Raw genomic sequence first — 15,036 nt, forward strand, 5'->3', positions numbered from 1 at the left:
TTATTGAATTTTGAACCTCAAAACTTCGAGTTTTGGTTTTCCTAATTATTTAGGAACCCCAAGTCATTGTTGGTGCAATGATAGAAGTTTGACCATGTTTTTAGGGGGAGTTACTCTTTGAAAACATAAAAATCTTTTCCAAGACCAAAAGGAGGTCAAGTGTTAAGGTAGCACATGACATTGGTATGAGAGGTGTTACCAAGGACAAGGGAGAGTCATCCAAGGCCAATAAGAAGGAATATGATAGGGTAGCATATAATTATAGCAAGTATGAGGTGTCCAAGATTAAGGACAAGAAGAAATTAATCAAAGACAAGGTGTCTAAGGTTAAGAAGGTGAGTTTAGTAGGCCAAGTGTCACCCGAGGTGCATCGAAGTGGCCTAGCCATAGTGGATGAGTCACCAAGGGAGGTGACTAAGGTTAAGATTCCTAAGGATAGGAAGAGTTTTTGGGACCCATGATAAATGGGTTATCAAATGTGCCAAGTGGTTAGGAGACAGACTTAAGTCTCTAACCTAGTGGGTTGGCACAATTGGGATGTGTTTCATACATGAAAATATGACATTGAGGGTCATATTGCATAAAAATTAGTTTTTGATGTATAGATGTCATATAAACCCATGCTAGGGAAGTATTGTGATTTAGTATGAGCAGATACATCAAGAGGAAGTCAAAACTAGGACTTTAGGTCAATGTTCAATTGAACTATTTAGCTAGTTTTGAATTTTATGTCAATCTTGGGATATGTGATAAATATATTTTTTATATATATTTTTCCCAAGTAGGCAAGGGTACAATAGACCTCTCCACAAAATTTGGAGATTTTTGGAGGTCTAGAGAATTTCTGGTGCATTTCTGAAGTTGGCCTGAAAATGTTAATTTTTGCATAAATAGGGTGCCAGTCGACTGGTGCAGATACTAGTCGACTGGTAACAGTATTTTTTAGCACAGAATGTTTCTGTAAGCTCATTTTGTCGATACCAATCGACTGGTGCCGATACCAGTCGACTGGTAACAGTAGATTTCGACCACAGAATGCTACTGTAAGGTTCTGTCGAAGGGGGCAGTCGACTGGTACCTAGTTCAGTCGACTGATACCAGCCTAAAAGTGTTTTTCAACGTTGTTCTTGACCGTGCCAACTCGTTTAAATATATGAGATCCATGTGGGATAAATACATAAGTTTAGGGTCAATTTGAATGACATGTTTTCAACAATTGGGATATTGTTGGAGCTCTTTTTGATGTATGGCAAAGGGGGAGAAGTCTAGGTTTAAGTGGGAAACCTATACATCTTTGCAAGAAATCCTAACTCGAGGGGGAGCATAGGTGAAGGGGGAGCGATTGTTTAGGCAAAGGGGGAGAAGTTTACCTTTGCGGGAAATCCTAGCTCAAGGGGGAGATTAGGTGAAGGGGGAGCCTAGGGATTTGGGTTCCATTATTTATGCATGAGTCGATTTGCATATTTATTTGCATATGTATTGCATTTATGTTTCCCTAACTTAAACAGGTCGCCAAACATCAAAAAGGGGGAGATTGTTGGAGCAATCTAAGTGCCCTAAGTTTTGATGTTTGGGCAAAGGTTTAAGTTAGGTTTATTGTTGTATTTGATATGTATTGTGAGTGTGCAGGATATAGGTACAACAAGGAAAACCCAAGTGTGATCTTGATAAAGGAGGAAAGTCCAAGAATGAGTCTTGGCGGTGTAAGTCCAAGCATGTAGTCTTGGCAACGTAAGTACAAGTGTGACTTGACAATGGATGAAGTCCCGGAGGTGAGGAGCCTCTTGGCAAAGGAAGACCTGACAATATAGACAAGGCCGAAGGAAGCTCTAGAAGGCAAGACGTGAAGGATGGGGAGACCCGAGGGACGCGAGGCTGATGGAGGAGGCTAGAAGGCAAGGTCTAGGTTGGTCGGGCGAGGACGAGTGCATGAGAGATTGTACTCGGAGTAAAATCCTAGTTTTATGGTTTTACTGTAGCGTTACTGTAGCAGTCGACTGGTGCATGGACCAGTCGACTGATGCACTGTAGCAGAGAGCCGTTGAGAGAGCCGTTGGGCTGGCACCAGTCATAGACCAGTCGACTGGTGCATGGACCAGTCGACTGGTAATGGGTAAATCAGGTTGCTGATTTGTTCCAAGCTCTATAATAAGGAGCTTGGTATGGCCGGCCAAGGTGACGAAATTAGACTTGGTTAAAGCCTAATTAGTAGTCACCAAACGTGCTCAAGGTTCTTTTGTGTCCAAGTGTTCTTGGTTGGTGTTGTGGTGAGATTTCTCCACCCACAAGGAGTTGCTTGAGTAGCCGGAGTTTGTAGGGGCCTAATCCACCGAAGGATCGGGATCGTCCACCTTACGGACAGCCGTGGAGTAGGAGCAAGTTATCTCCGAACCACGTTACATTGACGTGCATTGGTTTGCATTTCCTTTCTTTGTCTTTAGCTTTCATATTCGTATTTAGTTTCGTATTATTCCGCTGTGCAACTAACGAATACGTAGAAAGCCATTGATTCGGGTGAGACGCTATTCACCCCCCTTTAGCGGGCACATCGGTCCCAACAAATATTGCCCCGCCTAGATTCTTACGGTTTATCGGCAATCGTCTCCCAAGATACAACGACTTGTTAGAGCAATCCCAATGGTCCGTGCGACCATGTGTTTTGGTGTTTTGGAAAAGGATTTATTAAGTTAGGTTCAACCTTGTATTTGATATGTGTATGTGAGTGTGCAGGTTTGCAGGATACACATGTGACTCAGGTTGACGGTTTCGGCTCCGGTGAAGGATGGAGCATCCGAGGGACCGTGGGCAAGACAGCAAGGACAAGGGCCGAGGGAAGCGACTTAGAGGCATACACGAAGGATCACATTGGGGACGAGCCACGGACTTGAATGCATCCGAGGGACGAGAGCCAAAGGAAGTAGGTTTGAAGGCAAGAGGCCGAGGGAGGCGACTTCGAGGCATACGCGAAGGATGACATTGGGGACGAGCTACGGGTTTGAATGCATCCGAGGGACGAGAGCCAAAGGAAGTAGGCTTGAAGGCAAGAGGTTGAAGCTGCGAAGGAAGCGTCAAATGAGTCGTAAGGGTGAGGGTCCGAGTGCTGAGAGGTTGTACTCAGGTACCAGTCGACTGCTAGTTTCACCAGTTGACTGGTGCAGTCGACTGAGAGCGAACAGAATGCTTCTATTCACTCGACCAGTGTGGAGCAGTCAACTGCTAGTTTTAGCAGTCGACTGGTTTCGAGCCGTTGGGATGTAACGGTCGAATTTCCATAAGGAGAAGTCGACTGATGGTTTTGGTAGTTGACTGGTAGGCGGGGTTTTCAACCCGCGTCCTATATAACCAAGGCTTGGAAGCTTGGTTATCCCTGACGAAATTAGACTTGGTTAAAGTCTAATTAGAAGTCTACAAGTGCTCAAGAGTTTCCCTTGTGTCCAAGAAGTCTTAGTGAGTTTGTGCTGAGGTTTCTCCACCCATAAGGAGATTTGAGCTAGCCGGAGTTTCCTGGGGACTAATCCACCGACGGATTGAGGGATCACCCACCTTATGGACAGTCGTGGAGTATGAGTAAGCTATCTCCGAACAACGTTACATCGACGCGTCAATTGGTTTGCTTATCTTTCTTATTCTTTGTCTTTAGCTTTCATATTCGGAGTTAGTATTAGATTTTCACTGCGCATACTAACAAGTGTAGGAAGAAAGCGATTATTTGGGGGTGTCGTCTATCCAATCTCCCTTCAAGTCGGCCACCGATTCCCCTACACGACTTATGTCTCAAAATAGGAACATTGGAGAAGGAGAAGATAACTCAAGAGAAAAATTAACAACTTGATAATCGAGTGAAAAATTAGTAATTTGAATGAAAAGAATGATATTTCTTTTAAAGGGACGAAGGATTACTCCCAAAAAATGAAAGATTTCTTTCAAACTATGAAAAGACATGGAATGTATCTTTTCACTTAAATTATAATCAATTATCATTAATTAATTCAATTGATTAATCTAATTACTTAGTTACATAATTTATTATAAATATTAATTAATTAATTAATATTATAATCTTAATTTTTTAATAATCAATGAAATTAATTCTAATTTCATATCTCTCAATGTAATTTTAATTTCATAACTCTTAATAGCTCTACTTGAATTGACATTCACGTATACTCGAGTTAGTATTTATGTAATCATATCCATGAACCTAACTCATGTGTAAGTCAAAACTTCCATCCGATCATACCGAACCAACTATTCATTAGACGTTAATTTCTTATTCAATAAAAAAAAAAAAAAAAGTTTATATCCCTATTTAATTTATTCACCAAACCTAATTTTCTAACAATTCTAACATTCCTAAAATGAGTTAGCCGAGAGTATCCAGTGTTACTGATTCGGCTAAGGACTTTTATTTAAGCAAAATATGTTGCGGATTGTTTTCTTTCTAAATCCAAAACCATCGATAATACGATAATACTTGGCTAGCAGATAAGCCAAAGTATGGAGCTTCAAATTAGTACAAAAGGTATTGTTTCACGGCTCCATAAAGTGGCACACAAACAAAAACTTAATTTTTGAGGATTCTAGATTTAAAATTAGAAATTGACAGCGTGAAGGAGTGAATCGAGTTCCAGGGCATGGAAAGAGACCAAGATGGCAACGGCACGAAGCGAGCGGAAACCCCCAACAATATTCTAAATTCATTTTTCTAATCAAGACTCCATGAAAAATCATGAAAAAATAATAATGATTGTTATGAACCAAAAGATCTTAAGAATGTTTTGAATTTTACAATATCCTTAGCAACTGTCTATTGGTCCTCCTTTTTGTTGAGCCAGATAATAATAGTTAAAATTTACACCCTTAATACAAAACTTGGGTGTGTAGTTATATTATTCATGAGTAACTACGAAGAACAACCATGTATCAAGGGCCTCAACTCGTTGCTTGACTACTTCTCTGGTAAATTGCCTCTAAGCATTCTTTTGCCCGATGCACCTTGGACTGGAGGTAGAAACTCCCACCTTTAGCATTTTTCTCAAACAGAACATCATACTTCTGCACAGATGATTACAAGTTAGCGTAGCTAAAGCAAGTCGTATGTCATGTGGTGCGTGAGCACAGGCGTGTTTGTGTATGAGAAAGAAAGAGAGACCTGAATAATTTCGGGCCATGTTGAGTCGTTGGATATGCCTAATACCTGCCTGGCTTCCTGCTCTGTCATTGTTTTGCTTACTCTGCGGATGTTGTTGATCGCTTCATTTGCGACACCATTTCTATTGGCATCTGCAGCCACAAAAGAAAGTAGCAAAATTGATTGTCATGGCATTTCATCTAGAAAAATCTTAGAGGGGCAGGCTGTAGTTAAGTGTACTGTGGTTTATAGGGGTGGGCAAAAAAAATGCAACAAATCAAATCTGAACTAAAAACCAAAACCATTTTTTTCAGATTTCTGTTTGGCATAATCCAATATTTGGTATTTTGGGGTTCAGATCAGATTTTTCAATTTCTATAATAAAATAGACAAAAAAAATAGAGCAAAACCACTAATATAAAATGTACAAGTTACTACATTCCATCCTAAACGAAGAATTATGAGGAATAAATCACTGCTAAATAATGTATAAGCAAGTTACTTCACACCGACCTTAGCCAAGAATGGTGGGTTAGAGATATCTGCTCCTATCTGAGGCCGTGCAGGATTACTAACCCAGTAGCCACGAATTCAAAAGGTTAGATAACTTAATAAAACCATTTTGCATATCTAACAAGAACTTCAGCTATCAGCCTGAACTAACTCCTTTTTGCATAGATAAGAACGGAATGTGTGCTCACCTTTGAGCATGGAGCAAAGGCTCTCAAAGAAGTGATATCCCAACTTTATACTTTTATTAGATAAAGTGATAAAAAATAATATAATCAAAATATAGTATTTAAATCTTAATGAAACAACCCCTAATATAAATCTTGGGTTTCTCATTGCTTTGGATACCATATGGAATTTTTTTTTTCAGTTTTTATCTACACATACATGGACAATCATACAAAATTAATAGAAGAGTGAATGAGACATACTATTATGTCGTTGCTGGGAAAACAAGGGAAGAAATAAACTACATAGCTTTAGGGGACGTACGATTTCCATTTAGGTTAGGAAAAATAAAGGAGAAGATTAATGGTCTCAGAACAAATAACAAGATGCAAAAAATGAAGAAAGAAACTTACTTTCTATTGCTTTACGATATGCTTGCAGAACAGCTCTTCCTAATATACCTGAACCCATTACAAGTATGTTTGCAAGAAGTCTCGCAGCCTATTTTAATAATGACAAAATAGGAACACACGTTAGGAGATGTCCTACATTCCAAAAAATTACATTTGACATTTCTAAGTATTGACTGCAATTATGCTTTATTCTCTCATAAGGAACAGAAAAAACAAGATTGTTTAGAAAGCTAGGATATACACACTGGAGAACAAAAACACAAAATATGATTCCCAGTGAGGTGAAGAATACACCTGTCAGTACAAGTTAACATTCAGTAGTTTGGTTCATAAGAACAGTTATCTTGTTTGCCATGAATTTTCATGGAATAACTATTCCTATATTAGCTGCAAAAATGAACTTGAGATGACATTTCCCATAGAATCGTGATTCCTTATTGACACAGAATAGCAATTCCATAGTCTATATCAGAGATAGTGATTCCTAATTTATTCTCTTTAAAGAATCTATATTCTTCCTCAATTCTTCCTAAAAGTAGGTTGGTCAATCTAGCTAGAATTGGAAAGCAGGTTGAAAGGCTTGAGCAGACTAATCGGGTCAGAGAGGCTACATGAGTTGGTCAACCCGAACATGTAGACCAATTAGGTCAGTTGAATGGGCCAAGCAAGCAACGTAGTTTGATTGATCACACTTGACAAGGTGAATAGTGTGAGCTAGAAAAGTTCAATAGAATATTTCATATATAGATATTTTATAATCATGAACATTAATTCTTGTCTATTTTTTATAATGTTCCTACAGAACAAATGTAAAAATAATTATTCTATATTCTTGGCTATTCCACTCTACAAGAACAGTTACTATATTCCTGGTCTATTGTGTCCCACGAGTCAAATGACTGTATGAGCTTTGCTGAATCCACATGTAGATTCTATAAGCTATAAAAAGAAAAAGAAATTACTTTATATAATTGCATATATCATATCAGAGTATTGGTTGATAGAACCTCATTTAATCGTCCACATTAAGAACTCTTTGGCAAAAAGACCCACACTAAGAACTCCTAGAACTTAATCTTGAAAACTGGAACAAAAAACTTGCTTATCTCACTAAATATCTATCTTGTGCAAAAAAAATCTTCACATTATGGATAGCTGTCAGACACCGTATTTGATCTCACGCCATAGAAAATCAAATAAACAGATATATAAACAACGAAAAGTAACTCCTTGAGCGAAGCAAAATAACCAAAATTTTGCAAAATAAGTAAAGCATCATGATAAACTCTTATGATCTCTCGTCATAAAGGAGATCATATAGGAAGATACAAAAACAAAGGAAAAAAGTAACTCTTTCAGCAACGTAAAATAACATAAAAAAATCGAAAAATAAGAAACACACTGGTTTCTCTAAGTGAATGCAAAACAGGAACGACGAAACTTGTGGAACAAATGATGGGAGGACAAAATCGACCACGGTAGCATAGAACAACAAGGATTCTAGAGAAGGGAAGGAAAACATTACTAACCATTAGCAAGTGTTGCCCCCAAAGCAAGGTCAATGGCCATGAAAAATAACGAAAATTAAGCAGAAAATAAATGACATAGGAAAATACACAAACATGCAATAATAGCTCGTTGGACGGTATAAAAACTAACAAATTTCCGCAAAATCATTCTTATCTAAGAACGAAAGGGTTCCAGAAACGACGAGGAAGGAATACCGAAAACTTACCATTAGTAAGTGCAGCCCCGAGACCTTGATCAATCGTGAGGTGAAAGACAGGAAGCGAAAGATTCGCTCGAGCAAGCGCGGAGATCGATTGAGTTTGATCGGCGAGAACCGGAAGAGTTTTTTAAGCTTCTCGTTTTCGTGGGGAGGAAGCAAGAAAAAGGGGCAAGTTTCGCGGCGACTAGGTCATTAGTTGAGTTGGATTGAAGTCCATGGGCTTTGTCTTTGTCCGGCCCATTTAGGAGGCGAGAGGATCGGTGGCCACGCGTCGCGAGTCGATTGGTCGAGGGAATGATGGGCAATTGCATTCGCATCAACCGCCATCATTTTTTTGTTAAATTAACACAAATTATTCGGCCTTCGACCAATTAATTCTGAAGATAATCTGGCTCCATGCAAACTTTGCGCCAACTATTTACTCAATCTTAAATTTATCCTTCTATAAGAGGAAAATACCTTATAATATAGTAATTAAGAATTAAACTGTAAATATTTACTGTAGTCCGGCATCAAACACCATCAAATTTGAGTTTAACTCGGATCGCATCATGCACGAATCTTACATCCACGATACGGTCAAAATTTAGAACAATTGATTCTCCGCCCGGTCGCTTTGATGTTCGTGCTAGGCCGTTTTATTGAGGGTAGGTGGGGCAGTGAGAATATAATATAATAAAGGAAAGCCCATAACTCGATCAGGACCGTCCATTGGATTCATAGTTTCATTCTGTGATCAAAAGATCCCGTCACCGACGAAGGTGTGTGTACCTCCATGGCCTAATCGCCTCAGATCGATCCACACGCGCGTGGAGTGCAGAGAATAAAGATCTGTGGGCGGTGAGCGCAGCGAGATCTCAGGGCCCCTTTCCTTGGATACCGTCGTCGCCCACGGCGATGGGAGAAACTAGAGCGTGCAACAGCAAGATGGCACGGGAAAGAGTAGACGACGAAGAAGGGTTCTTAGTGGGTGAGAAGATGCGAGGGGGGAAGGCCATGGCGGCACACGTTAGTGTGGGCTGGTGGCTGGTGGTCGCGGCCTGCTTATCGTGCGCCGCGGCGGAGCGCGTCGGCGACCCGGAATCGCAGCAGCAGTTGGAGGTGCGGCGGCACCTGAAGCGGTTCAATAAGACGCCCGTCAAGAGCATCAAGGTTTTTATTTTATTTTATTTTATTTTGCAGTTTTCTTCTCTGATTAATTGTTCTAGAGCTTCGATGGGGAGTGTCAAAGGCGTCCTTTTTTTTCGTTTATTTATTCGTATTTTTGGTAAATTGATCACTTTCATTAAATTCAACTGAAAGCTGTTTGAAAATTAGGATTTCTTTGCTATAAACATTCATACTGGTCAACTGCGGTCGTTTAACATACTTTTTTAACATTTTGATCTGTCTCGATTAGTAATTAGTTGTAGTACCACCAACCTTTGGGGGAATGTTCCTTACCAACTCTCTTTAATAAAACAAAAAAACAAGTGACTAATTTAGAGTTCTCTTTCCATCCAAGGATTGGTTTTTTTTTCATGTTCATTTTATTCTTTCCTTTTTGTGAACCGCTTTGTTTACACTACTCTATTCTTGAAAAGGAAAAAGTCCTTTGTTATGTTTGATGATACAAATTGAATCTGATAAGCAGAGTCCAGATGGAGACATCATAGATTGTGTGCATATCTCTCACCAACCAGCGTTTGATCATCCTTTCCTAAAAAATCACACTATCCAGGTTTTTCCTCCTTTTCGTGCTCCACCTTTGACTTACATTTTTAAATCTTTGAAGCTTTCATTCATTGGCCTATGCTTTTCATGTTAACCCTTTCAGATGAGGCCAAACTTTCACCCAGAAAAATTGTTGGATGATGGCAAGGCAACATCACAGAAGGAGGCCATGGTTCAACAGTGGCATCAGAATGGTCGGTGCCCTGAAGACACCATCCCGATAAGGAGGACCACTATGAATGATGTGCTAAGGGCTAGTTCAGTCAAAAGATATGGGAGGAAGAAGCATAAAAACATTCCCAATCCTCTGTCATTTGATCCTAACCTTCTCAATGAGAATAATGGCCATCAGGTATCATGCTTCAAATGAACATAAATCTGATGTGTTATAATTGAAGCAGCCTCTTTAAGTAATGTGTCTGTCTGTAATAGTTGGAAAATTTCTTTTTGTTGCTTGATTGGTTCTTCGAGTAGCATGCAATTGCTTATGCTGAGGGTGAGAAATACTATGGAGCAAAAGCAACAATTAATGTCTGGCAGCCAAAGGTCCAGGAATCCAATGAGTTCAGTCTCTCTCAGCTCTGGATATTAGGGGGCTCTTTCGGGGAGGATCTTAACAGCATTGAAGTTGGTTGGCAGGTATACTTCTGTTCTTCTTCAAATTTGATCATCCTAATCTTCTCAACCATTCTCTTAGGATCAATGCTTGCATTAACTTATTCTTGTGTTTCAATATCAGGTCAGCCCAGATCTGTATGGGGACAATTACACAAGGCTTTTTACTTATTGGACTGTGAGTTCAATCTCCACTAGTTTTGTTATCCTGTTTTGTCTTTTCAGTTTATTATTAGTAAAGGAGATGTACTTACTGAGATATTCTTCATTTCATTGTACCATTTCTTAGATTAATATCAAAACAATTGGTTTCATGGTTGTTTTTTGGTACTTGCTTAGTTCATTATTAGTTTTTTATGTAAAATTTCAGAGTGATGCATACCAAGCAACTGGCTGCTACAACCTACTGTGTTCTGGTTTCATTCAAATAAACAATGAGATTGCGATGGGTGCCAGCATCTACCCAATTTCGAACTATGACGGATCACAATACGATATAAGCATACTTGTTTGGAAGGTACAGTTTCAGTTAACATGCAAATGTTAGTATAATAATAAACCAAGCTGGAGAATCTCAACCACTCTTGTTTGTTTCATCATGCACAAACACCAAATGCAAAAGCTCTGCAGATCTTTTTCTTTATAATTGATAACACTTTTCTTTACCATTATGAATAATTGCACTGACAGGATCCTAAGGAGGGGCACTGGTGGATGCAATTTGGGAGGGACTATGTGCTCGGCTACTGGCCTTCCTTTCTCTTCTCCTACCTGGCAGACAGTGCGCCAATGATCCAATGGGGAGGGGAGGCTGTGAACTCTGAGCCAGATGGTGCGCATACTTCCACAGAGATGGGGAGTGGGCACTTCGCTGAAGAAGGATACAGCAAGGCGAGCTACTTCAGGAACATTCAGATAGTTGATGGTTCTAACAATCTAAGAGCTCCAACAAGGGTCGGATCCTTCACGGAGCAATCGAATTGCTACAATGTGCAGAATGGGAACAATGGTGAATGGGGGCAATACTTCTACTATGGAGGACCTGGTAGAAGCTCTACTTGTCCGTAGCCTTTAAGTATTGTGATTTGTTAACATCCATTGTAGTGTCGTTTCTTGATTTAGGATTGTTTTCTTGAGCTGTGTAAATTTGGAGAGAAGCAGCCATATTTCTTAAGAGAAATATGGTTTCTGGTAATGCTTTGATGGATGTGCCACTGGTCCCTACTTTTTTTAGGGTACTTAGGCAATGGCAGTGTCAATGCCTGAATGTTATCTTGGCTCTGTCAAACGTGTGTTAGATTTGGTTATTGAGATATGCCTCAATTTGTTGTCTAACGTTACATCAGCATTTCAATATGCTATTTTCATTCCATCATCATTTTTCCACAAAAAACACACACATGCGTCCATCACCAACCGTGAAGATAACCTGAAACTAAAGACAATATAGCATTAACGATATGATACGAGTCAAATTGTAAGCAGAATAGCTGAAACAGTTCAGGTTTACGGTCTTAAACATTCCAAATTTCCAATACAAAAAGATGGCAAAGCTTCAAGCAGATACAATGATTCTCCAAAGCAGATGAACAAAAACCAAATCCCATTAAGGAAACAAGATCACTTAGTAATCTTCAGGATCTTCCCCGTCTTCATCTGCACCTTCTGCGCCAACCTCCTCGTAATCCTTCTCGAGTGCAGCCAAGTCCTCTCGTGCTTCTGAGAACTCCCCTTCTTCCATTCCTTCACCAACGTACCAGTGAACAAATGCTCGCTTGGCGTACATGAGATCAAACTTGTGGTCAATTCTTGAGAATACTTCGGCAACGGCAGTGTTGTTGCTGATCATGCACACAGCACGCTGAACCTTGGCTAGGTCTCCGCCAGGCACCACTGTGGGCGGCTGGTAGTTAATACCACACTTGAAACCAGTAGGGCACCTTGAAAAGGCAACAAAGATATAGTAATCAATCAAAAGCACATATCAACCTTGCAAATGAAAAAAAAAAATAATGGGCAGGTTGCTCACCAATCAACAAATTGGACGGTTCTTTTAGTCTTAATGGTGGCAACGGCAGCATTGACATCCTTGGGGACAACATCTCCGCGGTACATCAAACAACAAGCCATGTATTTTCCATGTCTGGGATCACATTTAGCCATCATGCTGGAAGGCTCAAATACAGCATTCGTGATTTCAGGGACAGATAGTTGTTCATGGTATGCTTTCTCAGCTGAAATAACTGGGGCATACGAGGAAAGCATGAAATGGATTCTAGGATACGGGACAAGATTAGTCTGGAACTCAGTGATATCCACATTAATGGCTCCGTCAAACCTTAGAGAGGTGGTCAAGGAAGATATGACCTGAGAAATCAATCTGTTGAGGTTGGTATAAGTGGGCCGCTCAATATCTAGAGACCTTCGGCAGATATCGTAGATTGCCTCGTTGTCTAAGAGCACTGCAACATCAGTGTGCTCGAGCAAAGAATGAGTAGAAAGCACACTGTTATATGGCTCCACAACTGCCGTAGAGACCTACAAGCAAAACATGTCCAGGTAACATACAAATAACACTAAGCAATTATATTAATCACAACAAACACAGAATACATGCCCTTGACCTTTTACTTGATGCTAATCATACTACCAACAAGATCATGAATATGTAGTGCTGAGAATGATAAATGCATGCCCAAAGGAATGATATTGAGATACATACACAGTTGATATTCTTCAATGTCAGTTAGTCATAACTAATTGAGAAAGACAATGCAGATCCTGAATTTTCTCAGATAAATACAGATATAATTCACTTCATTCGGAAAACAAACCTCCATACGCATTTCATCAGAAATATTAAATTAGGATACAGACTAGGCTGACAGCTTCCATACTGCCTCTCTTCAGCTAGTTAGATTAAGTAAGCTCGGTTTGACAACGAACATACAATTACCTACTGTATGCATTTACATCAATATGTAGTGTCAAAGTACAGATAGAAGCATCAATAAAATGTTACGAGGCCAGACCCCGATAGTGCATCACATGCATTAGTGCTTCAACAAGGCCAAACCTACTTCACTGTAATCGGTAGAAGTGAGTACACCAAGATTGCATAACATTTTAATACCTGAGGAGAGGGATAGATGGTGAAGCCAAGCTTTGATTTCTTGCCATAATCAACAGAGAGTCTCTCCAAGAGTAAAGATCCCAAACCAGATCCAGTACCACCACCAACAGCGTTGAAGACTAAAAACCCTTGCAGACCAGTGCAGTTGTCAGCGAGTTTCCTAACACGATCTAAGCAGAGATCTACGATTTCCTTCCCCACTACATGCCATCAGAAATCACAGGATTAGGTTCAAAGCGGAGGATAGTTTTATATACACGCGAGGCTGTTGAGGCTACCTGTGTAATGACCCCTGGCAAAATTATTTGCAGCATCTTCCTTTCCAGAGATGAGCTGCTCAGGGTGGAAGAGCTGGCGATAAGTTCCTGTTCTAACTTCGTCAATGACAGTCGGCTCCAGATCCACAAATATGGCCCGAGGTACATGCTTTCCAGCACCAGTTTCACTGAAGAACGTATTGAAGGCATCGCAAGCCATTCCAACTGAGCTATCGCTGAAGAGGACGACAAAAACATTAGGCAAGAAAAAGAAGATTCTTCTTCAGAGTGGAAAAAAAAAAATGTAAGTTGAAAATACTCATGAGAAATGGAGAACCGATCTCACGAAGTGACTATGTAGTTACTAACTCAACTGAGCAAATTGAAAAGCACATTATTTGCTCAGTGAACCAAAGGAAAAAAAAACACACAAATAGATAACGGAAAAGGAAAGTGAGATCAGATTCAAATAATCACCTTGAAGACAACAAGAAAATAATTTCGATAGTGAAAAAAAAAGGTTAGGGCAATGAAAATGTCATTTGTCATCATTGTGTCACGATTCCACAAATCTCTCGATTTCATCCAAGTTTGGAAAGAAAAACCTAGAGCTTTTCTAAGTAAACAAAAAAAAAAATGGAAACTAAAATGAAATGTGAGATCCATAACGGAGGATATACGACTAAGATCCAAACCGAATACTCAACAAAAAAAACTAATAACAATCATCCCCGTAGATCTTGTAATTAAATAGAAAAAAGACGCCATTAAAGGTCAATCAAATTTCAAAAGAAGTTCCTAGATCTCACTGTAGCGGAGACAAAACAGATCCAGAAAAAACAAGACAGGAAAATAAGATTATGAAAAACCAAACGTTGAAGATCTAACCTGGGCATTATGCCATCAGGCTGGATGCCGTGCTCGAGGCAGTACAGCTCCCAACAGGCATTGCCGACCTGGATCCCGGCCTGGCCAATGTGAATGCTGATGATCTCCCTCATCGATCCTCTTCGAAAAAAACCCTAGCAGCCGGATCTGGATCGGGAGGAGGAAGAGAAGAGATGAGAAGAGAAAGGGATGGAATGGATGCGCATGCGGTGAGTGGGGAGCGGGGTATTTAATTCAGCAGGCTAATCCGATCCAATAATTGCTTTTCAGCCGGTGGCCCCACGTTTGGGAGCGTTGGTGGGCCAGCCTGGCAATCCAGTTTTAGGCTGATAGACAAAAACACCCTTTATCGTTTGTTTTTGAAAATTTGAGAGAAAATATTTTAAAAAATTAAAACTATTTATTCAATACAATTTTGAAATAAGTAAGGCCAAAAATTATATGAGACAAAAATTAAAAAAATATTAAATATGATTTAA

The 15,036-nt window shown here is 39.8% G+C and overlaps 3 protein-coding genes across 4 annotated transcripts; 1 reads left to right on the forward strand and 2 right to left on the reverse strand.

Moving 5' to 3' along the window:
• Positions 1 to 4,747: 4,747 nt before the first annotated feature.
• LOC121976395 (mitochondrial import inner membrane translocase subunit PAM16 like 2-like) lies at positions 4,748 to 8,115 on the reverse strand. The gene is made up of 4 exons (XM_042528539.1): positions 7,958 to 8,115; positions 6,223 to 6,310; positions 5,153 to 5,283; positions 4,748 to 5,055 (listed from the first exon to the last, which is right to left on the reverse strand). Exons 1-4 carry the CDS (start codon positions 7,958 to 7,960, stop codon positions 4,933 to 4,935), a joined length of 345 nt encoding a protein of 114 aa, XP_042384473.1. The 5' UTR covers positions 7,961 to 8,115; the 3' UTR covers positions 4,748 to 4,932.
• A 643-nt stretch (positions 8,116 to 8,758) lies between these two features.
• Positions 8,759 to 11,614, forward strand: LOC121976397. 2 transcript variants are annotated; one of them, XM_042528541.1, is made up of 7 exons: positions 8,762 to 9,103; positions 9,585 to 9,671; positions 9,768 to 10,016; positions 10,139 to 10,303; positions 10,404 to 10,457; positions 10,650 to 10,796; positions 10,970 to 11,614. In XM_042528541.1, the coding sequence occupies exons 1-7, from the start codon at positions 8,849 to 8,851 to the stop codon at positions 11,345 to 11,347; spliced, it is 1,335 nt and encodes a 444-aa protein (XP_042384475.1). In that variant the 5' UTR covers positions 8,762 to 8,848; the 3' UTR covers positions 11,348 to 11,614. The 2 variants fall into 2 exon arrangements, with proteins under 2 accessions (XP_042384476.1, XP_042384475.1); XM_042528542.1 differs by lacking the exon at positions 10,650 to 10,796 and having other exon boundaries at positions 8,759 to 9,103.
• Positions 11,615 to 11,726: 112 nt separating this feature from the next.
• On the reverse strand, positions 11,727 to 14,767 carry LOC121976396 (tubulin alpha-3 chain). Its single transcript, XM_042528540.1, has 5 exons — positions 14,558 to 14,767; positions 13,691 to 13,905; positions 13,413 to 13,612; positions 12,309 to 12,817; positions 11,727 to 12,219 (listed from the first exon to the last, which is right to left on the reverse strand). The coding sequence occupies exons 1-5, from the start codon at positions 14,668 to 14,670 to the stop codon at positions 11,904 to 11,906; spliced, it is 1,353 nt and encodes a 450-aa protein (XP_042384474.1). The 5' UTR covers positions 14,671 to 14,767; the 3' UTR covers positions 11,727 to 11,903.
• Positions 14,768 to 15,036: the final 269 nt, after the last annotated feature.

The sequence above is a fragment of the Zingiber officinale genome, chromosome 4B (assembly GCF_018446385.1).
Source record: "Zingiber officinale cultivar Zhangliang chromosome 4B, Zo_v1.1, whole genome shotgun sequence".
Classification (NCBI taxonomy): domain Eukaryota; kingdom Viridiplantae; phylum Streptophyta; class Magnoliopsida; order Zingiberales; family Zingiberaceae; genus Zingiber; species Zingiber officinale.

Coding starts and splice junctions, on each gene's coding strand:
- LOC121976395 (XM_042528539.1), bottom strand. Junction 5,284..6,222: donor ATATCGTAAAGCAATAGAAA/GTAAGTTTCTTT, acceptor TTGTGGCTGCAG/ATGCCAATAGAAATGGTGTC. Junction 5,056..5,152: donor CATGGCCCGAAATTATTCAG/GTCTCTCTTTCT, acceptor TCATCTGTGCAG/AAGTATGATGTTCTGTTTGA.
- LOC121976397 (XM_042528541.1), top strand. CDS start 8,849: ATGGGAGAAACTAGAGCGTGCAACAGCAAGATGGCACGGGAAAGAGTA. Junction 9,672..9,767: donor TAAAAAATCACACTATCCAG/GTTTTTCCTCCT, acceptor TAACCCTTTCAG/ATGAGGCCAAACTTTCACCC. Junction 10,458..10,649: donor GGCTTTTTACTTATTGGACT/GTGAGTTCAATC, acceptor GTAAAATTTCAG/AGTGATGCATACCAAGCAAC.
- LOC121976396 (XM_042528540.1), bottom strand. CDS start 14,670: ATGAGGGAGATCATCAGCATTCACATTGGCCAGGCCGGGATCCAGGTC. Junction 12,818..13,412: donor CCATCTATCCCTCTCCTCAG/GTATTAAAATGT, acceptor TTTTGCTTGTAG/GTCTCTACGGCAGTTGTGGA. Junction 12,220..12,308: donor ACCGTCCAATTTGTTGATTG/GTGAGCAACCTG, acceptor TGCCTTTTCAAG/GTGCCCTACTGGTTTCAAGT.